At 35.2% G+C, this 26,422-nt stretch overlaps 1 protein-coding gene across 2 annotated transcripts in view; it reads left to right on the forward strand.

Annotated features, from left to right (window-relative positions):
* Tmem232 (transmembrane protein 232) overlaps positions 1-26,422 on the forward strand; it is a 245,196-nt gene that overhangs the window by 75,403 nt on the left and 143,371 nt on the right. For both annotated transcript variants that reach the window (XM_046460395.2, XM_058584316.1), the window contains exons 11-12: positions 5,550-5,673; positions 6,454-6,706. In XM_046460395.2, the coding sequence (XP_046316351.1) occupies positions 5,550-5,673; positions 6,454-6,706 (377 nt within the window). The remainder of the gene's footprint in view (positions 1-5,549; positions 5,674-6,453; positions 6,707-26,422) is intronic.

Here is a 26,422-nt window from a genome sequence, read left to right on the forward strand (position 1 = left end):
TATGTATTCTCATGTTCTCCCCTTGAATTAATTGAGTTAGATACCTTATCTCCCTTACCTCACTTCCCCCATCTAATCCAGGATCTGAATATGTTGTGCATGCGTTAATTACATATCAGACCTGTCCCCTGCTCTCTGTTCCCACTGTCACCTAGTTTGGGCCCCTATTATATCACAGCTATTGCAGATTCTTAATTTGTTTCCTTGCTCTAAGTATTTCCCCTCAATAATCTGTCACATACACTCCGCTTCCATTGTTACAACATAAACTGTCATTATATCCCTTTTCAGCTTAAATTTTTTTTTTTTAAAAAAACTGCTTTTACATGGCACAGGGGATGCAGCATCAATTAATGTCATATAATTTTCCATAATATTGAAAGTATAAGAGCAAAAAATGACTAAAGGATTCTGCTACTGGGATTCATTTCTACCAAAGAACCAAATAGCCAATAATGCCTGAAGGTAGTCACCGGAGGGAAACAATTAGTGACCCACCTGTGCTTTCCCTGATGAAGCAATAGTCATTGCTTGACTAACAGTTCATCCCTTTGTTCTCCCCTCCTGGCTTCCCTACAGTCCCACATAATCCAGACCCCTGTAATCTGGAGAAAGAATCCTTAAAGCAGATAGTTTCAAGACTGGATTTTCATGTAGTCCTTCCCCTCTGAGTATTAATTTTAGTAAGTAAAATTAATTTTATAAATACAATTGAATAATTAAGCACCAATATACATATAATTATTATAATTAAATCAAATATATACATATATTATATATGTGTAATTTGAATACATTTGTATATATGTATAATTTGAATAATAATTATTATTCAAATGCAAGATTATATAATTATAGCATTATACTAAAGTAATTATGCATATATTATTTCATTTAGTTATTAAGTTACATTTTCAAAATTTACCTTTTTTCCCCCACTCACAGCCATTTACAATTAGGCTTTTCCCCTTTTTCAACTGTTAAGTTTTCAACTGTTAATTTCTTGATTGTCTTGAATAAATTTCTAAGTATGGATATAAATTACCTATTTTATTAGGTGAGACCTTGAATTTATTTTTTCTTTAAAAAGAATAATGTATATTTTGTCTGGTGATAGACTTTTTGATCACTGTTTTTTTTTTTTAATTCCCTCTTTGAATCTCAAAATGTTGCTATGCTTTTTCCTAACTGATAGTTATGACAAAATGTTTAAAGCTAGCTTTTTTGCCTTTTTCTATTTACTTTCAGTCCAGGGATATTTAGGAATGCCTTTGTGACATGTAACCAGGATTTAGGTATTGATGATTGTCCCATTGGCCATCTCAGGAGGGTCTTGAAGCAAATCCTCTGTTTTGCCTAGAAAGAAGTCGCTTCTCTGTGCACAAATACTAGTACTTAACAGTTTACATTTTCCAAAGGCTTCCACTGACTACTCACAGTTCTTGTGCGTTTTCAACTCCTGTCTCTTTGGGCCCAGTGTTATTCTTAATTATCATGGGAAAACCCAGATATTTCTCATGGATCCCTTCATTAAACCATTGACATCTTAGTAGTAGAAAGTTTTCCTTTGGTTGGATTCCAATTTCTTTATAACATCAAATTTTTCATTATCCTTTCCTTTCCCTCTTCCTTTCTTCCTTCCTCCCTCTCTCCCTCCCTCCCTCCCTTGTTACCTCCCTCCCTTCTTTCCCTTTTGTGGTAGTACTACAAAGATTTTTCTTGATGTTATGTATCTCAGGTTGTTTCAAAAGGAATTAGAAAGTAATAGGTCTAAGTATGCCACTTTTCCCTCTAAATTATGGAAAGATATTTCAAGTTTTTTTTCCTTCCAATTGTCACCTCTGCATTCAACTTCCTCTATATGGATTACATTGTGTTTTCATAATCTTAATTCCCTTGTAATATCTTATCATACTATATTACCTGCATCTTCGCATCCAGGCTTCTCATTGTGACTTCTTCCTGAGTTTTATTAAATATATTTAAGAAGATTATAAAACTATCTTCTGGTTCCTATAAGAAATAATTTTCAGAGTTATGATCTCCTCTGAATATTCAGACTGATGTTCTCTTTAGCCCTTGCTATGACATATTTTTCGTTTGGTCTTATGGAGGTGTCCCTCCTCTACTTTTCATTTTACTTATCCCCAAACTAGGAGAAATCTATAAAAACCTGATATTTTTAAATACGAGGTTTGTATTCATAGCTGTTAAAACCTTTTAAAGTTATTAAAAATTACAATGCTAACATGGACAGTTATCAGGAAGCTTAACCATAAAAACAAACAAACAAACAAAAACTCTCCTGGATTCCAGTCATATCACTCCTCTTCCCTCCCACTTTAATCCCACATCCCTACAGCACTGTTTTCTACACATTTTACCATTTGGGTATTGCCATCTCTAAATAAATATGAAGAGATAAATCCAATGCAGAATTAATTACTCTGGATGGTTAAAGAAAATCATATCCCAAGGTAAAGAATACGCCACACTTTTTCATTTTATGAAAACCAAAGTAAACAGATGAGATTATTTTCTCCCTGTTTTTTTTTTTTCTTGTAAGTTTCTTTGTGGCTGTGTGTTTCAGGACGTGACATACGGGTACACCTTATTGCTTCTCTTCATCCAGCTTCATCAATGCTATGCTTTGTGGAAATTTGTATAGGTTGCTGTTTCATTTACCTTCTTTTATTTTTAATTTTTAAGATCGTGTGCTTTTTTATGTTTTCAATATTTTCTTAAATATTTATTTTAAACGTCGAACAAGCTGTAAAAGTGTTACTAATTGGAGATATTGTTAATCCATTTTTTAATTGACAATCTGTTTATTGAGGAAAAAGGTATAGAAGACTAAGGAAATTTTTGAATGCTGATGTTCCTAACCTCTTTATACATGTGTGTGTGTGTGTGTGTGTGTGTGTATGTGTGTGGATGTGTATAAATACATATTAATAGATAGATATTATTATTTTAGATAAGCCACTAAACTCTGTCTCAGTTTTACACAGGGGAAATCTATAAGAGTTAGAATGACTTTGTACATGTTTATTTTCATAGCATTGTAAAACCAAGTCAATGTACTCATAATTGAGATTTTCTGTATTATAATGAGTTCACAAAGAATATAGTGCTGTGTTAAAATTTGTAGACGAATCCAATTTGAGTTCTTGTTTCTATGTGCATTGATTTTTTAGTTTTGGTTTTTAACGAACTCCAGTTTATAAGTATTGATGCTTCTATTCTATTTTTGGCAAAGCCTTTTTTGCTTATAGAAAAATTTGCAGTCAGCAGCATTGATTGAAAACAGTGTGTTTCTGGTGAAGCATTTTTCTACCACAGGTGGCTGGCACTGATGGATCTTTTTCAATCCATAGTGCCGTAGGTTAGATACAATTTTCTAGACTTCAAAGAGAATAGAAGAACCCAAACTGTGTGATTATGAAGTATATTCAGAGGAAAAGAAGTTTTACAAAGCCTGTGACTATCCTCTTTACCTTGGCCATATTATGAAGTACGAATGGGAAATATTTGGGAACTACTCACTGTCCATCTTGGATATCTTCTAGACTTCTTTCCATCATTCTAAAACTTTATAAACAAAGAAAGTTACAAACTCATATATTTTAGCTTTGAAGAAATGGAATTTTTCTAATCTACTTCAGCATTTTGAACATAATCATTTTACAGAGTATCTTATTTAGAAATCACAATACTTTCTGAAAAGTGGATTTTGCTATATTTGTATAGATAAGTAAGCCTGAAATAGGGTACATAATTTATTCTACATCCGACACCTAATTAGTGGCAGAGCTACAATTTTGTCTTGTGTTCATAAGTATCATGCCGAATGTGTCAGTTTGAATTTGGTCTTCACAGGAGATAGAAAGCTGAGTACACTTGCATTACTCAGTTGGGCTGTATTTATTGCACATGACAAGCAGTGAGATGCTGACGCAGAGGATTAAGGACATTCTCAAGACTCCAGCATCTTCGAGCATCCCTTTCATTCCTATCCTATGATTTTCCTTCTTGTGTATGATGGCTCTTCTGCTTCTGTTCATGTCAAGCATGCCTTCCTAGCAGGAGCACCAAGAGGATGAACAAAGGAGAAAAAAGGGTCTCTTATCCAAATTAATTTATTTGTTAACCAGAAAAATAATAACTTGCCTGGAAGACATTCATATTATACTTCCATTTATATCTCATTTACAGAATCTATTATATAGTGTTTCCAAGATTTAAGGAAGTTCAATTAGTTAATTTTAAATCAGATTTGTTGAGATAAAGTTTAGATACAATAATAGTTGCACATTTTATGTATACAGATCTATGATTTTTGATAAATACTATGCTTATAATAATCACTGCTCCAAGAGAGAACACTCTATCTTGAAGAGGCAACCCTAACTGATGATATTTTGCCATCTTGAAGAAAATTCAGGTTCTGTTAGGTAGATGGAGTCAGCACTTTCCACATGGAGGTTAAATGCTGAGTATTTAAATAATGATTTGGAAAAGAAGAATTATGAAGCATGAAATATCCATATGTTAGAAAAGGCTTCAGTTACAGTTGACTGATCTGGAAAAGTGAACTCAGACAAATCTCCTAGAACTATCTATGTCTCAGTTTTCTAATATTTAAAAGAAAAAAGGTTTTAACAGGCCTTATGTGTCCAAAATTCAAATCAAATGAGATAATTTGTGTGACAGCACATTGAGGTCTGTAAAGCCTTATTCAAATATATAGAATTGTCTGCAACTTTCCTGATCAGAGGAATTTCCTTTTGAAAATGATGATGAGTTTCAACTGATTGACCTGAAATATTACAGTTGTAAAATTTAAAAATGCTTATAAAATATACAGATTCTTAAATTTATTAGTAATCTATAAATCAAGGCCATAAGCAACTCTAAATAGAGGCAATTTTACTTTTGATGCTTGTCAGATCCTTTCAAAATATGTCTCTTTCAGTTGGATAAGAATAGCACTAAATATATAATTTCCTGAAACTTTCAGAATATATATATATATTTATGACTAAAAAGTGCTGGTATAATTTCCCAGTTATTGTATGATATTTTAAAAACGAATACATGACAGTATATCATTCATGTGAAATATAAATTTTATTTTTAAATACTACACATTTTACAAACCCAAATATTAACTTTTGGAGTGTTTAGGCAAATAATTTTTTAAAATTTGTTCTCTATTTTGAGAAGAAAACACGCTCTTGATATTCACCCTATGGAATCAGTCACAAAAGGAGACTCTGTAGTAGCAGAACACAACTGCTTGCCATACCAGATTTATGAAGAGATGCTATCGACTGTATTATTTCTCAGAATTTTGTCAGAGCACACTCTAAATTAAAACATCTTACCAAAACGTCCTATAAAGACTTATAGTAATTGGTGCCAGCCAATACCAATCTTTATTGAAAATAAGTTTTTGTGGTTATCTCAGCACTCATTTCCTTTTATATTCATTAAAATGGATTATTTTTTTTTTCTATTAAAGTCTTTGTCATTTGTTCATAATTCAGGTTGGACTCAGCACTGGCTTTGTTTGTCCTTGGGGAGGCTGCCAAATTAAACATGGCCTGCTTGAGAGCTTTAATGGAAATAGTGAAAGATTTTCTTTCAAGCATTATGTCTCTTCATAGTCAGGTAACAACATTACTAATTTAAATGTGAAAAGACACCTGAATAGAAGCATATTTTATTTTTTGCCACTATTTAAATTATATATCATATTAGGGCACCTAGTGTTCATAACTTTGTAATAATTATATTTTAAAGTAAATATGCATATAACATTTACTATTTTTCATAAACTTTTCCATTGTCATTACATGTTATTAAGATTTGTATTTTAGTGAAAATGAAATAAGTTTTTTAACTTATAAGTTTTCTCTATTATTGAACATTAAGTTATTTTCTAGCTGTTCATAATTAATTACAAGAAAAGTTGAATTGGCATTCTCAAATATAACATATTATTTGTATTTCTACTTCTTTGGAATAAATTACTAAAAATAAATTTTGCATGAAAGATCTATAAGCTGTATTTAAGGGTCTTGGAACAGATGCTTAAATTCCTCTCCAAAAGTTGTAATTTTTTTTATTCTTATGAAAAATACATGAAACTATAACACACTAAAAAATATTATTGCAGAAAGTAGTATTTCATTGGATTAATTTATGTTCTATTGCTTCCTAAAGAAACTAAAAAGTTGTTCTTTATATATTTATATGCTATTTACAGTTTTTATATTTTGAACTACTATTTATGCAATATATCTATGGAAAATTGCTTTTTTAATGAGTTCATTTAGAAATATTTATTTTGATCTTTTAATAATTCCATGAAATTTGAAGACCTTTTTATGGTTCTTAATTATGACAGAATGTCCTCTGATTTTCCTAATACCTGTTTTTTTACTTCAGAAAGAAAACTGCAAGGTTGATGACCTTTCGTGGACCTGGATTATCATCTATACATATACAACAATTGTTGCAGAAATCTGCTTGTATGCAGCAACTTCTGATTTGCGAAAAACTGCTCTTATTGGTTTCTGTGACTGTAATAGTTCACGAAAGAATATTTTATTCATGGAAAAATCAGAAAAAGAGCCAGAATTACAGGAAGCAAATATTTTAAGTCTTTTTGAATATTTTTCTTCAAAAATATCAGATGATTGTAAGTAAACAATTTTCATGTTATATTTTAAATGTCCATTTCTACATATAGTAATATGCTCTTTACAAAAGGTTAACATTAAGAAATGAGAAATATCTTTAAATTTAGTGTGACTTCCTGGGAAGAATAGTTCATGAAATGGAATTTTTTATCAATAATTTTAAAACTGCTGAAACACAAAGCTAGATTCATTTGATTTATGATTTAAATGATGTGGTGTGAAGGAAAAGATGAACTTAGGAGAATTTGTGAAGTGTATATAACCTTTATTTCCACTTCATTTTTATTCTTTTCCCCTTAAGGACTTCTTCTTTCCCCCATTTTTTATAGGCATCTACTGTTTCTCTCTTGTACTTTTCCTAGCCAGAGGATTTCTCTTCACTCACGCACTCAAGTATTGTAGTACATTCTTCACACCTGATTTCTTATATTCCAACAAAGAGTATGAGTCTTAATGTCTCAAAAGTAAAGGTCATTTTCTGTGGTGTTTATGGGGGCTAGTAGAATAAAATATGCTTATTTTTAAAAAAGTACTATAAGCATAATATTAATTTGAGAAGTCCTTTTAGTTTGATTGAACTTTGTAGGTTTATTATAAAAATCGTTACAGTCTACATATTGTTATAGTCTGTTGTTTATATGACTTTTGTTTTCATTAAATTGTGAGATAATTGAGACTAGAGAATCTTTTCTGAATTGCATTTGTGTTAATCCAGACTCTAGCATAGTAGCAAATAATGTTGGGCAATTAATTATAGTGGATTTATCATGTAATTAAATCACTGAATTTCAGATATAATTGTAAGATTTTTGAAAGCATTGAGGGAAGCAAGATTGTCTTTCCTTAGATCCATAATTTACTGATTGGGGATGAATTATGCTGAAATGTGATTTTAAATAGTAAGACTTGAGTAATGGATATTAATTTCACTCTTTAAAAGTTGTTCACTGTTTTAAAATTACTTTCAATATACTCTTGGTTTATTTAGCACAGTGGAGACTCATTTCTGAGTGCAAATTGCTTAACCATTTCCTACTTTTCAAATTATTGTCATTTGTTGCTGCCAATTTTAAACAGATCTTTATTCTTTAAAATGTAAATTGTATTTCTCCAGTGTTTATTGAGTTGACAAATTAAAGTGGTAAGTATTAATTTATTTTGCTACTCATACTTTTATACATAATGATCATAAATCTTCAACACATGGTTTTTAGTCTACCGAGCAGACTAATCTATGAATATTAGTCCTTAATTCTTGTCTAGCTGTGTAAATTGGTGCATCTTGGCTTCTTTCATTGATCTTTTTGGGCAGCTCTCCATGGGGAGTATCTTGGCTCCTAGAAGCCTCTTGGTGTCCCTCTAGAGAGGAACGTCTAATCTCTGGCAAAGTTTTGTGATGATGTTATTGTGTATGTTTCTGAGGATATTACAATTTTTATTCCTTCTTAACTATCTGACTTTTCCCCCAGAAAATTTATGATTGTGTCATTCATTTGCTCATTTTTGGTCTTTTTCTGCATTTTAATCTTCCCCTGAAGAATTTATTTTGATGGTCCAGAATTTGGATGACTTCTTGAAAGACATTTTGTCTTAGTGCTTATCATCTATTACTGAACATTGCTTAGACATCTAGGCATTCATATGTATTTCCCTCCTTCTTAGCAGTGCCACACATGAAAGAGAGCTGTCTGTGAACTCAAACTCACTAAGGATACAGAAAATCTACAGTCATTATTTTCTCATCTCTGTGAATCTGAGTGAGCATACATGTTTCTAATTTTTATTAATTTAATACTAAGTGAAAGTATGATATACAAGAATAGCAAATTCTGATTCTTTTCATGTGTATCCCTAGATAAGAAGGACACCTATATCTTTGTACCATAAGCAATAGTGTCATTAAGGTCTTTACTTTTCTGTAGTTATTCTTCATTGAATAAACCCTTCAGGAATTTCTGGATGTCATTGTATGTACCATGAGATCATGTTACAGAGAGCCATTTCTATAGATAACAAGGTCTCAGCATTTGTTCTTTAAATGGTGATAGAGAAGAAGGTGATAATGCCTAACAGGTGGGATGCTGTAAGGAGATCACTTTCTGCCTTTGCAAGTGGCATAGAGGAAATGGATGCTGTTTCTGCTTGTACTGATGTCCTTCCTATTATTAGTCTTGAACCCAGTGATGAAATGATAAGCTAGAATTTCATCCATGTTTTATAAGCACAGGTGGACAAATGGATGTTTTAAGCTGTGAGATGCCTTTAGAAACTTGATCCAAAATAAAGAGAATATCAGAATTATACAAAATTTTCTGTATAAGCCACAAGTGATACTAATGCCATTTGTCTCGTTGAAAATTCTGAATATTTTGAAATCCTCAATTCTCATAGAATCTTTGTGATTTCTTTGGGAAACGTTGGAAGTTGGTAACCTGTTGACAATTTGCTTAGAATCTTCTCAAGGATGTGTTCTGCTGTTTTCTTTCTCTGTGTCAAAATCAGAGAATATACCACCTCTGGGCATAAATTTTTGATCTCCTCTAGTGGTTGCTTCTACTGGGTCTTTGGATTCCTTCAGCTACTACCATCAAAAGTCAGTACTCAACAAATGCATTGTTAAAAACTGTACTGATGTGCTTCAGTAGAGCTTAATTCTTTGTAGCATCACTGAATAATTTTCCAGATAGAGAAAATTATTTTTCTCTGGTTTGTCCTTTATGCATTATCATTAGTAAGAAGGATGAGTTCCACAAGACCTCAGGATATAGAGTTCCAAAAGCAGTATTCTCTATGTGGCCTTTTCAACATAATCACTGCAAAAGATGGGTCTGACTTTCTGAAAAGTGATAGAATTGAAGATGATTTTCCTCATAATCTTACCCTTCAAGTAATTTCATTTTGGGATTAGAGTGAAGAAATCAGCTCTTGGGTCATACGAACTTGTATTTTATATTTGTCACTTATATCTCATGATCCTAGGTCAAGGTATTTAGTCTTGCTAAAATTTACTTTCTTTGCCTGATCCTTGTGTTAAAAATCCTATCCAGCCAGGCATGGTGGTGCATGCCTGTAACCTCGGGAAGTCAGGACAACAAGGCAGGATGATCAAAAGTTCAAAGCCAGCCTCAGTAACTTAGTGAGGATCCAAGCAACTTTGTGAGACTTGTCTCTAATTAAAAAAGTAAAAGTGGCTGGGAATGTGGCTCAGTGGTTAACTGCCTTTAGGTTCAACCCTTGGTACCAAAAACAAAAACAAACAAAAAATATAATTTTATCCATATCATAGTACTTTTTGTTTTTTAGAAAAAAATATGGAAATATATATATATATATATATATATATATATATATATATATTCTGACATAATTTCTCATATATAGTAAAGATCCCATAAATGTTAAAATAGGTACTATGGTTCTTAATGTGGTTGCTAATATTATGATTATCACTAGCAATAATTTCTATGTGCACCATGTATCATGGATATGTTTATTTCATTTATATTTAAAGATGTAAATAACACTGAGAAACATTTTAAAATGGTATCAAAAGTCTTTTGGCATATAAAAATAAAAAAGATCGGTAGATTGACCTAGAATTCTGCAAACTTGCTGAATTCATTTATTAATTTTCAACAGTTTCTATGATTTTATTATGATTTTCTGTATAGAAGATTATGCCATCTTTAAATAGAAATAGTATGACTTTTTACTTTCTAAACTCAATGACTTTTATTTTCTTTATAATTAATTGTCTCTCTAGGACCTTCATGACACTGTTGCACAGAAATGATGACAGCAGAGATTCTTTTTTTTTTCTTTTTACCTATACATGACAGTAGAATGTATTTTACTATATTATACATACATGGAACATAACTTCCCATTCTTGTGGTTGTACATGAGGTAGAGTAACACTGGTCATGTATTTATATAGGAACACAGGAATGTTATGTCTGATATTTTCTACTGTTTTTCCTATTCTCATCTTTTAAATCACCCCTCCCTTCCCTTCATTCCCCTTTGTCTAATCCAATGAACTTCTATTCTTCCTTTCTCCCCACTTATTGTGTATTTGCATCCACATATCAGAGAGAAAATTCAGCCTTTAGCTTTTTGGGATTGGCTTATTTTGCGTGATGATCTCCAGTTTCATCCATTTACTTGTAAATGCCATAATTCCATTTTTCTTTATGGCTGAGTAATATTCCATTGTGTATATATACCACATTTTCTTTATCTATTCGTCTGTTGAAGAGCACCTAGGTTTGTTCCATAGCTTAGCTATTGTGACTGGAGCTGCTATAAGCATTGATGTGACCTTGTCACTGTATATAATAGCTGGCATTCTTGAAGAAAGCATTCATGTTAAGTATTAATTTGGAGGTTTACATAGAGGACTTTTATCAGTTTGAGGAAATTCTATTATTACTTTTTTTGAGTGTTTTTATCATGAAAGGGTATTTATCTTTTTCATTTATATGTGATCATATGTATTTTTCCTCCAGTCTTTTAATTGACTTTTGGATGTTAAACAGATCTTGTTTTTCAGCTCTAAACTTTCTAATCCCCTCTCATCTTATTGGCCAGAAATGTATCACATGCTGACTAGAAATAGGAATGGAATTAATATGGTTGATTTAGGCAACTCAAGATTATCTCCTAAAAAGATATTTACCGGAGAAGATGGCGGCGAGGGGAGTGCATTACCCCCGTGTGCTGCTTCACTGTGTGGGAGTATGACAAGTCAGGACGGCTAAAGGATATCTTGTTAGGAATTTCCAGCAATAGTGGGGTGCGCCGGAACCTGGAGGAAGGATTTCCATCGCATGAGGATCGGCTACGGGGACTCAAACGCGAGAGGTTTGTCGCATGGAGGGTAACACTGCTTATTAAGCAAATCTCCCCGCGGCTAGAGTCTGCAAGGCGCACTGGGATAGAGACGCAGGGTTACAGCGCTGCAGTTTCTGCCAGACGCGCAAGCACCGCACTCAGGGCTGAATTCTGGGTTCGAGACAGGGAAGGAAGCGGTCCATCTCGGTTCTCCACACCGGTCAGACCACAGAGGAGGCCAGCAGCCACCATGTTGGTAAACTGACGTCACCACACCTGTTTTTGACTGACCGCAGCTCATTCAGCCATAGAACAGGTAATTTCAGGCTGCAATTCACCTGCGGCTTGCAGACAGATTGCTAGGGTTCAGCGCCTGGGGGCTTCTTAAAATCTGATCTTATCGGAGTGAACACGGAGCGCGGGGCGGCCGAGTTCCGGCTCCCGGAACCGTCCCGGAATCGCCCTGGCTCCGGGCTGCGGAGCCTGCGGAGGCTGCTTCTTGGACCCTGCTAATATCAGAGCAAACACGAAGCACCAAGAAGCCGAATTCCAGCTCCCGGAACTGAGCCCGCGGGGACTGCTTCTTGGAGCTTACACTTATAGGAGCTTACACCGAGCACAGAGCGGCCGAGTTCCGGCTCCCGGAACCGTCCCGGAACCGCCCTGGCTCAGGGCTGCGGAGCCCGCGGAGGCTGCTTCTTGGACCCTGCTACTATCAGAGCATACACCAAACACTAAGCGGCCGAATTCCGGCTCCCGGAACTGAGCCCGCGGGGGCTGCTTCTTGGAGCTTACACTTATAGGAGCTTACACCGAGCACGGAGCGGCCGAGTTCCGGCTCCCGGAACTTCCCTGGACCGGGGCTAGGAGCCCGCGGAAACTGTGTCTCGGTCCGGGTCCTGCTGAGGGCAGGTCAGGACTCACCCATTGCTTGGGTTGCCTGGCAAGGGGAACGAAATGCTGCCATTCGCATAGGATACCAACATGGCAGAGATCTGATGTCAGCAGAAAGCGGTGGAGGAGAGATCTTCATCAATACCAGCGGTGACATAAGCAGTTGGTCTCCTGGTAAGGGGGGTGAGGCTCAGTCACCCGAGTCTCCTCAATTTGTCCTCGAGCCAGAGGGAAGGAGCCGGGCCGCCGCCAGCCCCCGGAGCAGGCCCAGCGGCTCGCCAGCGTGGTGACCGCGTGACCCCAATTGGAGAGGGGGTGGAGCGGAGCCGCCACCCACACCCGCCAGGTGGGCAGACCCACGACCCAGTAGTACATGGGCGTGGTAGGAGGGGCAGGGCAGAGCCGCCCTTCGCGCTTGCAAGGTAAACAGACCTGTGACAGCCTGGCGGGTCAGGCCCAGTGGCCTGCCAGTGTGGTACACACGTCACCCCAACTCGAGTAGGGGCAGAGCAGATCCTTATCCCACGCCCGGATCAGGCCCTGCCGGTGTGGTGGTCACGTGACCCCAATTGGAGTGGGGGTGGAGCGGAACCGCCACCCGTGCCCGCAGGGTGAGCAGACCAGTGATCAACCTGCAGATCAGGCCCAGGGGTCCGCAGGCGTGGTAGGAGGGGCAGGGCAGATCCGCCGCCCGCGCCTTCAAGGTAGGCAGACCTACAACAGACCGGCGGATCAGGCCCAGGAGCCTGCCGGCGGGGTACAAACACCACCCTAATTGGAGTAGTGACAGAGCAGAGTCGCCTCCCTTGCCAGGAACAGACCCAGCATCCTGCAGGCGGGGTAGTCACGACACCCCAATTGGAGTAGGGGCAAAGCAGAGCCTCCACCCGTGCCCGAAAGGTGGGCAGATCTGCGACCGACCAGCGGGACAGGCCCAGTGGCCTGCTGGTACGACAGACACGTCACCCCAATTGGAGTAGGGGCAGAACAGAGCCGCCACCAGCTCCCAGAACAGGCCCAGTGACCTGCCGGCGTGGTAGCCACGACACCCCAATTGGAATAAGGAGAGAGCAGAGCCGCCGCCCGCACCTGCAGGAAAGATACGCAAGCAGTATGAAAAGACAAGGAAAGAAAGGACCACAAGCAATGCAGGTCAACCCAACTTTAGAAGAGGTAACAGCTGCAGCAGATGGAATGTCAGATAAAGAATTCAGGATATACATGCTTCAGATGATCTGGAGTATCAAGGAAGACATTAAACAGCAAAATCAGACAATGAAAGATCACTTCGACAACGAATTACGCAAACAAATCCAGGAAGCAAAGGATCAACTATACAGGGAGATAGAGGTTATAAAAAACAAGCAATCAGAAATCCTAGAAATGCAGGAAGCAATAAACCAACTTAAAAACTCAATGGAGAATACTACCAACAGAGTAGAACACTTAGAAGATAGAACATCAGACAATGAAGACAAAGTATTTCAACTGGAAAAGAACATAGACAGCTCAGCAAGACTGTTAAGAAACCATGAGCAGAACATCCAAGAAATATGGGATAACATTAAGAGACCAAACTTAAGAGTCATTGGGATACAGGAAGGTACAGAGCTCCAAACCAAAGGAATGAGCAGTCTATTTAATGAAATAATACAAGAAAACTTCCCAGACTTGAAGAATGAGACAGAATCCCAAATCCTAGAAGCCTACAGGACGCCGAATGTGCAAAATCATAAGAGATCCACACCTAGACACATTATAATGAAGATGCCCAACATACAGAATAAGGAGAGAATTTTAAAAGCTACAAGAGAAAGGAAGCAGATTACATTTAGGGGCAAGCCAATCAGGATAACAGCTGATCTTTCAACACAGACTCTGAAAGCTAGAAGATCCTGGAATAACATATTTCAAACACTGAAAGATAATGGGTTCCAACCAAGAATTGTGTATCCAGCGAAATTAAGCTTCAGGATGGAGAATGAAATTAAAACCTTCCACGATAAACAAAAGTTTAAAGAATTTGCAGCTAGAAAACCATCTCTTCAAAACATCCTAGCCAAAGTATTACAGGAAGAGGAAATGGAAAATAACAATGAAAACCAACAGTGGGAGGTAGGACACTAAAGGGGGGGGGGAAACAATCAAAGAGGAAAACAAACAATGTTTAGTAACAGAAATAAACAAATATGGCTGGAAGAACAACCCATATCTCAATAATAACCCTAAATGTTAATGGCTTAAACTCACCAATTAAGAGACACAGGCTAGTAGAATGGATCACAAAACAAGACCCAACAATATGCTGCCTACAGGAGACGCATTTGATAGGAAAAGACATACATAGGCTGAAGGTGAAAGGTTGGGAAAAATCATATCACTCATATGGACTTCGGAAACAAGCAGGTGTGTCCATACTCATATCAAATAAAATAGATTTCAAGCCAAAGTTAATCAAAAGAGATAAAGAGGGACACTACATACTGCTTAAGGGAACCATACACCAACAAGACATAACAATCATAAATATTTATGCCCCAAACAATGGTGCAGCTATGTTCGTCAAACAAACTCTTCTCAAGTTCAAGAGTCTAATAGACCACCACACCATAATCATGGGAGACTTCAACACACCTCTCTCGCCACTGGACAGATCTTCCAAACAAAAGTTGAATAAGGAAACTATAGAACTCAATAACACTATTAATAACCTAGACCTAATTGACATATATAGAGTATACCACCCAACATCAAGCAGTTACACTTTTTTCTCAGCAGCACATGGATCCTTCTCAAAAATAGATCATATATTATGTCACAGGGCAACTCTTAGACAATATAAAGGAGTAGAGATATTACCATGCATCTTATCTGATCATAATGGAATGAAACTGAAAATCAACGATAAAAGAAGGAAGGAAAAAGCATACATCAATTGGAGAATGAACAATAGGTTACTGAATGATCAATGGGTTATAGAAGACATCAAGGAGGAAATTAAAAAATTCTTAGAGATAAATGAAAACACAGACACAACATATCGGAATCTATGGGACACACTGAAAGCAGTTCTAAGAGGAAAATTCATTGCTTGGAGTTCATTCCTTAAAAAAAGAAAAAACCAACAAATAAATGATCTCATACTTCATCTCAAAATCCTTGAAAAAGAAGAGCAAAACAACAGCAAAAGAAGTAGAAGGCAAGAAATAATTAAAATCAGAGCTGAAATTAATGAAATCGAAACAAAAGAAACAATTGAAAAAATTGACAAAACTAAAAGTTGGTTCTTTGAAAAAATAAACAAAATCCACAGACCCTTAGCGATGCTAGTGAAGAGAAGAAGAGAGAGAACTCAAATTACTAGCATACGGGATGAAAAAGGCAATATCACAACAGACACTTCAGAAATACAGAAGATAATCAAAAACTATTTTGAATCCTTATACTCCAATAAATTAGAAGATAGTGAAGGCATAGATAAATTTCTTAAGTCATATGATCTGCCCAGATTGAGTCAGGAGGATATAGAAAACCTAAACAGACCAATATCAATTGAGGAGATAGAAGAAACCATCAAAAGACTACCAACTAAGAAAAGCCCAGGTCCCGATGGGTATACAGCAGAATTTTACAAAACCTTTAAAGAAGAACTAATACCAATACTTTTCAAGCTACTTCAGGAAATAGAAAAGGAGGGAGAACTTCCAAATTCATTCTATGAGGCCAACATCACCCTGATACCTAAACCAGACAAAGACACTTCAAAGAAAGAAAACTACAGACCAATATCTCTAATGAACCTAGATGCAAAAATCCTCAATAAAATTCTGGCGAATCGGATACAAAAACATATAAAAAAAATTGTACACCATGATCAAGTAGGATTCATCCCTGGGATGCAAGGCTGGTTCAATATACGGAAATCAATAAATGTTATTCACCACATCAATAGACTTAAAAATAAGAACCATATGATCATCTCGATAGATGCGGAAAAAGCATTTGACAAAGTACAGCATCCCTTTATGTTCAAAACTCTAGAAAAACTAGGGATAACAGGAACATACCTCAATATTGTAAAAGCAATCTATGCTAAGCCTCAGGATAGCATCATTCTGAATGGAGAAAAACTGAAGGCATTCCCTCTAAAATCTGGAACAAGACAGGGATGCCCTCTCTCTCCACTTCTCTTCAACATAGTTCTCGAAACACTGGCCAGAGCAATTAGACAGACGAAAGAAATTAAAGGCATAAAAATAGGAAAAGAAGAAATTAAATTATCACTATTTGCAGATGATATGATTCTATATCTAGCAGACCCAAAAGGCTCTACAAAGAAACTATTAGAGCTAATAAATGAATTCAGCAAAGTGGCAGGATTTAAAATCAACACGCATAAATCAAAGGCATTCCTGTATATCAGCGACAAATCCTCTGAAATGGAAATGAGGACAACCACTCCATTCAAAATATCTTCAAAAAAAATAAAATACTTGGGAATCAACCTAACAAAAGAGGTGAAAGACTTATACAATGAAAACTACAGAACCCTAAAGAGAGAAATAGAAGAAGATCTTAGAAGATGGAAAAATATACCCTGTTCATGGATAGGCAGAACTAACATCATCAAAATGGCGATATTACCAAAAGTTCTCTATAGGTTTAATGCAATGCCAATCAAAATCCCAATGGCATTTCTTGTAGAAATAGAGAAAGCAATCATGAAATTCATATGGAAAAATAAAAGACCCAGAATAGCAAAAACAATGCTAAGCAAGAAGTGTGAATCAGGCGGTATAGCGATACCAGACTTCAAACTATACTACAGAGCAATAGTAACAAAAACAGCATGGTACTGGTACCAAAACAGGCGTGTGGACCAATGGTACAGAATAGAGGACACAGAAACCAATCCACAAAACTACAACTATCTTATATTTGATAAAGGGGCTAAAAGCATGCAATGGAGGAAGGATAGCATCTTCAACAAATGGTGCTGGGAAAACTGGAAATCCATATGCAACAAAATGAAACTGAATCCCTTTCTCTCGCCATGCACAAAAGTGAATTCAAAATGGATCAAGGAACTTGATATCAAATCAGAGACGCGCCGTCTGATAGAAGAAAAAGTTGGCTACGATCTACAGTCGGTGGGGTCGGGCTCCAAATTCCTCAATAGGACACCCATAGCACAAAAGTTAATAACTAGAATCAACAAATGGGACTTACTCAAACTAAGAAGTTTTTTCTCAGCAAAAGAAACAATAAGAGAGGTAAATAGGGAGCCTACATCCTGGGAACAAATCTTTACTCCTCACACTTCAGATAGAGCCCTAATATCCAGAGTATACAAAGAACTCAAAAAATTAGACAATAAGAGAACAAACAACCCAATCAACAAATGGGCCAAGGACCTGAACAGACACTTCACAGAGGAGGACATACAGTCAATCAACAAGTACATGAAAAAATGCTCAACATCTCTAGCTGTCAGAGAAATGCAAATCAAAACCACCCTAAGATACCATCTCACTCCAGTAAGATTGGCAGCCATTAGGAAGTCAAACAACAACAAGTGCTGGCGAGGATGTGGGGAAAAGGGTACACTTGTACATTGCTGGTGGGACTGCAGATTGGTGCAGCCAATTTGGAAAGCAGTATGGAGATTTCTTGGAAAGCTGGGAATGGAGCCACCATTTGACCCAGCTATTCCCCTTCTTGGTCTATTCCCTAAAGACCTAAAAAGAGCATGCTACAGGGACACTGCTACATCGATGTTCATAGCAGCACAGTTCACAATAGCAAGACTGTGGAACCAACCTAGATGCCCTTCAATAGACGAATGGATAAAAAAAATGTGGCATTTATACACAATGGAGTATTACTCTGCATTAAAAAATGACAAAATCATAGAATTTACAGGGAAATGGATGGCATTAGAGCAGATTATGCTAAGTGAAGCTAGCCAATCCCTAAAAAACAAATGCCAAATGTCTTCTTTGATATAAGGAAAGTAACTAAGAACAGAGTAGGGACGAAGAACAGGAGAAGAAGATTAACATTTTACAGGGATGAGAGGTGGGAGGGAAAGGGAGAGAGAAGGTAAATTGCACGGTAATGGAAGGAGACCCTCAGGGTTATACAGTGGAGGGGGTAGAGAGAGAGGAGGGGAGGGGAGGGGAGAGGTGGGGAGGGGGGAGGGTGGATGATGGGAAAGGCAGCGGAGCACAACAGACACTAGTATGGCAATTTGTAAATCAATGGATGTGTAACTGATGTGAATCTGCAATCTGTGTATGGGGTGAAGGTGGGAGTTCATAACCCACTAGAATCAAAGTGTGGAATATGATATGTCAAGAAATTTGTAATGTTTTGAACAACCCACAATAAAAAATTAAAAAAAAAAAAAAGATATTTAAAAAAAAAAAAAAAGATTATCTCCTCGATTTTCCTGAAATTCATAACAATCCAATACCTGAGCAAGATTTCAATTCTGTAATCGATGATAGAGAGAGAAGGGGAAATCTACGGGTAGAGAACAAACCAAGTTATAGAAATTTACACATATGTGCATTGGAAGTGATGTTATTTTTAAGATGTTCACCTTTGCATAGGTACAACTTATGTTCAGTGCTCCTGAATTTCAAGCATTCTGGTCTCAGTTTATGTGACATCAAAATTTCAATAAGTATAATCAGGATTGTGGTTTTATCAATACAGAATTGGGCTATCAGAAAATACAGCTTCATGATTGATTTAGCATTGCTCTACCTAGATATTTATAATATCAAAAATATTTCAGTTCACTACATGGCTTTTTAAAACAGATGCAATTACTGGAAATCTAAAAACAAGTTGGTAGAGTACCTAATGAATTCTGGCCTTGTGTTATTTATGAAATTGCAAAAAAAAAAATAACAATTATAAAAATGTTATTTGGGCGGGGGCTGTGGTTCAGTGGTAGCGCACTTGCCTGGCATGTGTGAGGCCCTGGGTTGGGTTCTCAGCATGGCATATAAATAAATAAAGGCCTATCAACAACTAAAAAAAATATTTATTTTAATGCTATTGAAGTTTTTCTGCATTAATCCTTTTTACTTGTTGTATGATCAATTATATTATTTCTCAGTGCTTGTTTTGGGATCTGTTTACAGATTTTCCTTTGACATCTTTTCTGATGCTTTCGTCCATGTCTTTTAGAACACCTATATGTTAAAAATGAAGAATTCAGAAATCATCATGCAGCTTTTCTGCTTTCCTTTGGATATAGGTGTGGGTCTATCTATTAACTCATTATGCTCAGTATATCATTCTTTATCTCTGTCAATCTCTTTAGAGAAAAAATATATAATTTTCCAAAGAGGTATCACCAATGTCACAATTTCTGCAAAAGCCTTGCACATTTGAAGCAGTCTCTCCACCTGCTAATACAGATGGCTTGTATCATTTAAGAAAGCCAAATGCTACTCTTTAAAAATTAATTAAGCCTTATAAAGTAAAGGTATCCTCTGTCATACTTGAAATATTAAAAAAATAGTAAAATATTCAATTGAAGTCAAGATATCTTTGTCATAAAATATTTTTTTTAAATTTTTTTGTAGATACTATTATATGTCCTAAGGAACAAAAAAAAATAGTATAGTCCAACTGAATATAGATATTTGATATTTATTCTCTCTGATACTCATATTTTTATTAGATGCTGTGTACATGTAAAAAAAAATTTACAAATACCAGAATAACTGATTCACTAAATTTTGCAACCCTTCACCCCAAGTCTTTAACCTCTCCTAATACCCCAGCTTATTGCTGGCATGTAACCTCATGTTTCTTTGAGCTTCCTTTTGTGCTAATAACTTTGTCACATGATAGCTTGGATTTTTAATAAATGTTTTATATCTCTTTTAAGTTATGAACAAATATTTATACATGTAAGAAAAATACGTTATGTTAGACAAAACAATATTTTTCTCTCTGACATAAACAACAGGAAATCCCAGTTTGGTTGGGGGAGGGGAGCGCATAAGGAGTTCTTGGGGCAGGCTCATTCTCCTTGTTTTCCTGTTATCCAGAGGGCACAGCCATGTTCTGCTGTGAGAGTTCATCTACCAGAACACTTTCCAGACAGTAGAAGGAAAGACAAAAAAGGCAACTATTCATCTCCTACTGTCTTCTCATAGAAAATATTGCATAGCATTTCTTTTATATTCTCATGGTCTTAAACTGTGGTCTATAAATACACTATAGTACAATATTAAGGATAGTGATATCCACAATTAATGGGAATATTTTTTAAGCAAAGTATCACTAAGTCAAGCTAAAATTTGTGATTCAGATTATTAAGAAAGAAGGTGATAAATAATATTTCAAAGAAATGAGCTATCTGTGCAAAGCTTAGTCTACCAATTTTTATTCTTGTTCAGAGCAAAAAAAAAAAAAGATGTATTTAAATGTCCCTTGCCTCACACATTACCTAACACATTGCCTTGCTCAGAATAGACACTCAGAAACTTAGTAAGCATGTAGAATATATAAGTGAATTAAAAAAAAAGGGAAAGGACACTATAATGCTTGTAGAGATTTTACTATGAAATAAAATTTCCAATTCCAAATGTTTTTTAAATACTCTGTGAGTATATAAATGATCCATTTATTTTCATTATTTTTTTTAAATTGTCTAGCACACATTTGTTTAATCTTAAAGATAGAAGCTGTCAGTTTGTTTATGCATAACAAATATTACAATGTGAATTTGTACATTCAACACTCTATATTAATGGCCATAGAGCACCAAAGAAATTTTTTAGAAAACTTTTAATAAATATATGTATGATTGATTAAGGAAGGTACGATTTGAGCTTTAGTTTGAAGCGTATATTTTTTTAAGTCAAAATTTGGAAAAGGGGAGAAGATGAAGATAGGAAGAAAGAGGATGATGGGTGCTAAATAAACATGAAAATTTAAGTGGCTGTTGAGGAAACCCAGCTGCCTGCAATGACGTCCTGGTTCTAAGATCTAATGTTTGATGTATACAATAGCACTTGAACTTCAGGATAAACCTGTACTTCTTTATACACATTGAAAATCTTTAGTAGCACTTGACAAAACTGTCCCATGAGAAAAATTCATCTGGACACCAAACTATCTAGACTTGCTAAGTAAACTCATTCTTTTCTTATTTTAGACTTTTGGAACCGTGTTCACTGAAAATAGGGCTTATCATTGATGACTATAGATTCCTACCTCAAAAATGTCATTGAGTTTGTACAAACCTTTCCTGCATTATCCCTAGGAGCAGAGATTTATTTACAGAAATATTAGTAACATTTAAGTTGATGGGGAGCTATCACCTCATAGAATCTTTTCAAGGCCTTAAGGAAGGACACTAGGGACATTTTTTCTTAGGAAAATGTCTTTCAAAACCTTGAAAAAGTAAGATCTTTTTTAGTTTTTTTAAAAAGAAGTCTTCAAAACTAATCTTTACCACTTATAAAATCTATACCTTCCTCACCCACAATGTGAAGCACCTTTAATATCAGCAACTCATAACATTCTTTCCATCCAGTAATCTGTCCATCAAGTTTATGTGAAGTAAACTAAGCTAAATATCTGCCAAGGTGTCAGGTAGCTAAGAAAATACTTCTAATATGTTGAGGTTAACTATAGTTTGCAAAAGTAGTTCTAATAAAATTGAAGAGTAATTTAATATGATTGCTCTTGAAGTGATTTCTGAATCATGATGAATATGTTCTTCCCTCTTGAAAGTATTAAAGTGGTTCTAGTTGTACATCTCATAATTAAAAATTATTTATTCTGAATATTCTCATAATAAACTTTTGAGTATAATGATAATAAAATATATATGAATAAAAGGAATATTTACTTTATATACAAATTGTAGCTTTCAATGATAATATGGAAGGGCTTTTGACCCGCTGCCCCAGGTCCATGTTACCTTTATATACCTGCATGTCTGCATGTATACACACACACACATACACACACAAACACCATATCTACCATTAATGTAGTATTAGAATGTCCTGGGAAAACTAAACTTCTAATATCATATTTTGGAAAAGTTGGAGAACAGTTCTATATATTGCAATAAATTCACTCCTATTTCCCTAACTTGGTATTCAAACATAGATTACTATATCTTTGGATAGATATATATGTATAAATCCCAATTAAAATACTAACAGATCAAATCCAGAAGCATGTTAAAAGAATAATATACCATACATATTTATAGCATTAACTCTAAGAATTACAGTATACTTCAAAGTTAGGGAATCTAAATTTTGTATAATTTATTAAATATAAAGCAATTAATATATATTAAAATATTATTGATAATTTTAAATCACATGATTGGTTAAAAATAGATAAAAACAATAGGATTAAAATTAGAAATATAAGTACTTTCTCAAATTCCCAGTGTGTTTATCAAAAACCAAATCAACATCATACTTAAGCATGAAAAAATTCCCATTTTTTTCCTGACTACATTTTTACTACATTTAAGAGAATTTCTATATTATCTGCTGATTTTTTAAAAATACATTCTAGATATTCTACCCAATGTGGTAAGACAAGAAAAAGAAACAAGTATAATATTGGAAAAAAACATTTGTGGGTGATCTTGATGTCTGCTTTGAATATCCAAGACTAAAATTAATATTAAAAGTGGAAAGTTACACGAAACATATTATTGATAATTTTCATCTATATCAACAGTAACAAAATAGAAAAAAATTCACAAAAATAAACCACTAACAGCAGAAGCAAAACAAAATTCCAAAGAATGTGTGTTATAAAAAAGTTTTATTTAAAAGAGATAAAAAGAGGGTTGAAATAAATGAATATGAATTTTCTTATTTTCTTCCCAAGTTAATCTATAAATTAAATGTATTTGCAATAAAATTGTCAAAAGAAGTAGACAAATTAAGTTTATAGACAATCTGGAAGAAAATGGGCAAGAAAACTTCAGGAAAAAAATGGGCAGTTTCTTAAATATAAAACTATAATATTTTAGTCCATATGATAATTGTAAAATAATGGGCTAACAGATTTTCCCAAATAGAATTTAAAATTATCTATATTTATATTTAAAACATGATATTCACCTTTTCCATATTTTTGATGTATAGTTACATTGGTGTATATGATGAGTTTTAATTTCATAATTTTGGAAATATTAGGCACTTTTCATCATGCAGGTATATATTGAAATTGATTGTAAAGTATCCCTTTATATTTAAACCCATTATTTGCATATGCAATTGGAATATGCCACATACTGGATTCCAAAGGAAAGTAATATACTGTCATATTCTATGCAAAACTATGAAGAACAGTATAAAATAGGTGATGATTCTGTATTTTTGTGAACACTGAAAACAAATTAGCAAGTCACAAAACAAAATAAATATGAATCCCTGAACAACAAACCACCATACAAAACTTTTAGCAAAATGATCCTTTCAAGAAATTCCAATATCATACTTTATCCAAGCAGAAAAAGTATCTTGCCAAATGTTAGTACACAGTCAAACTCAGGAAAAAGATAAAACACTATAACAAAAATTTGTATTTTGATAAATATTCTATCAAATATTTGTTAGATAAATAGTTAGATAAAATGTTAGATAAATCATGATTCCAAAACGTGAAAACCCACTCTTATCCCTGCAGTAGCAATCCATAACATTCTTCATTGCTGACTTTCACTGCACTATGACTTGGGTCACCAGAGTCTCCACAGAGCACATTGCTATTATTCACATTAAAGACATCTCTAAATCCATTTAAAATGATTCCATTACCACTGCCGCAGGCTGGCTGGGCACAAATGCCGCAGTCTGGCTGGGCACACAATCACGAGCCACCACACAGCTTGTAGATTCAAACAGCAACTCTTTATTCCCGAACTCACACCAGCCGTCTACAATCACGTTCTGGGGAAATCCACGTTCTCTGCCCAAAATCCACCCCCACTGGGCTTCTGTCTCCCAAAAAATACTGTCTGAATCCCGTGAGAACTCAAGGGGAACTCAGGCAGCAGGATACGCCCTATTTCCAGCAGGAATAATCTTAAACCTTAAACCTGGAACCTAAACCGGGAACGCCCTAAACCCGATTATCCTAAACCGGGAACACCCTAAACCCGGATCCGCCCTGGTCCTTGAGCAAGGTCACCTACATGCAATGTCACTGCAAAATGTCCTATTTCCACGAGTCCTTCCACTAAGCAACATGGGGTACGCTGGCAAGGAAATTATCATACCTACTTGGCTAATGGCTCCCAGCATACCACTTTTGTTTGTTTTACTCCTCTGTATAAAATTTAACACACTCTAACTTTAGTAATAATTTGAGTCTCTTTCATCATCTGTCATGCTCACTTCAAATTTGGGACCTAGTATTTACTCATCTCACTCATCCCTCCTACAAAAAGCCTTGTTTGAGTGATATTTGCATACTCATTTATAGCAGCACGATTCACAATAGCCATACTATGAAGCCAGACTAGGTGTCCATCAGTGGATAAGTGGATAAATAAAATATACATATACACAACGGAGTTTGTTCAGTCATGAAAAAGAATAAAATCATGTCATTTGCAAGAAAAAGGAGGGAACCAAAGACCATTATTTTAAGCAAAATAAGCCAAAGTCAGAACATTATGTTAAGCAAAACCCACATTTATGTTTTCTATCATATGTAGAAGCTAGAGAGGAAAAGGGAAAAGAAACCTGGAGTTGGGGGTGGGGGTGTCTCAAGAAAATGGAAAGGAGATCAGTAGAGGAAAGTGATCAGGGGCAGGGAGGAGAGGAAGGAAAGGAGAAGTACTGGGGAATGATAATGGCCAAATTACTTTGTTATGTTTTGTGCAAGAACAAATAAGTAACAACAAATCCTACCATTATATATAATTGTAATAAAAATATGGAAAAATAAATAAAAAGCCTTACTGATCGACACATCTAAGGATAGCAATTTTCTGGTGAGTTTGACAGGTAGTTAATTCTTTTCCTATTTATTTATGTTATGTGATGCTTTCTTCTGGAGTTTTTCTGCCATATCATAAAAGATTTCCCAGAAGCGCCTAGAAGACTGTCTCTTGCATGAAATTGACAAGACTGTTTACAGGGGTCACCATTAGCTACAAGGAAGCCTGGGAGAGCAAATGTTTGGTGAAAAGAGAGGCATTTGTTCTGACCCATGAGAATTGATTCTCAAGTATGCAAATAAAAGTAATAATGACTTCTTTTAACAATTAAAAAAGATGTCAAGTTTGTGATATCAATGCAACATACTAATGCAACAGTAATATATTTCACTATCTACAAGGTGTGTAATAGCCATAGTATTAGCAATCTGAATAGTCATAGTATTTATACTTTTGGGGTGTACATTCTTGTTCGATGACATATCAAATCCCAGAGGGGCTTTGTATATACTTGATATTCATAAAAGTCTAACATTAGTTTGATTCTTAGCATTAGTTTAAAAGTTGTATATTATTTTATTTTCATAATCACCCAATGACTTTTATGCTACTTTCAACCTACCCATATATAATATGTGTATGTATATATTTTAATAAATATGAAGCTCCATTATGTTGACAACTTCTGTCCTTATCATTTAAAATTTGTGAATTGTCATTTTTGGGATATTGGATTATTCTAATTATATTTGTCTAAAACCACTTTTTCAACTTTTTATAACTTTATAATTTTCCCACTGAAATTGTGTTACTGTTTCATTTCCTCTACTTTCTGATTTTCTTGATTAAAAAAAAATAACCCTCAGCAGCTCAGTTACTGTGTTCCTTTGAGGGTGTTATAACATTAGATTTGATCTTAATGCATCTGATTATTGTTCTATAGTACTGATAAAGTACTATAGAACAATAAATCTTAAGTCTCAAGATCTGTGAGGGTAACAAAAATTTGACCTTTGATTACCTACGTAGTTTA

Source organism: Marmota monax, unplaced genomic scaffold (genome assembly GCF_021218885.2).
Source record: "Marmota monax isolate L192 unplaced genomic scaffold, Marmota_monax_Labrador192_F-V1.1 WCK01_AAM20220418_F8-fsc00006, whole genome shotgun sequence".
Taxonomy (NCBI): domain Eukaryota; kingdom Metazoa; phylum Chordata; class Mammalia; order Rodentia; family Sciuridae; genus Marmota; species Marmota monax.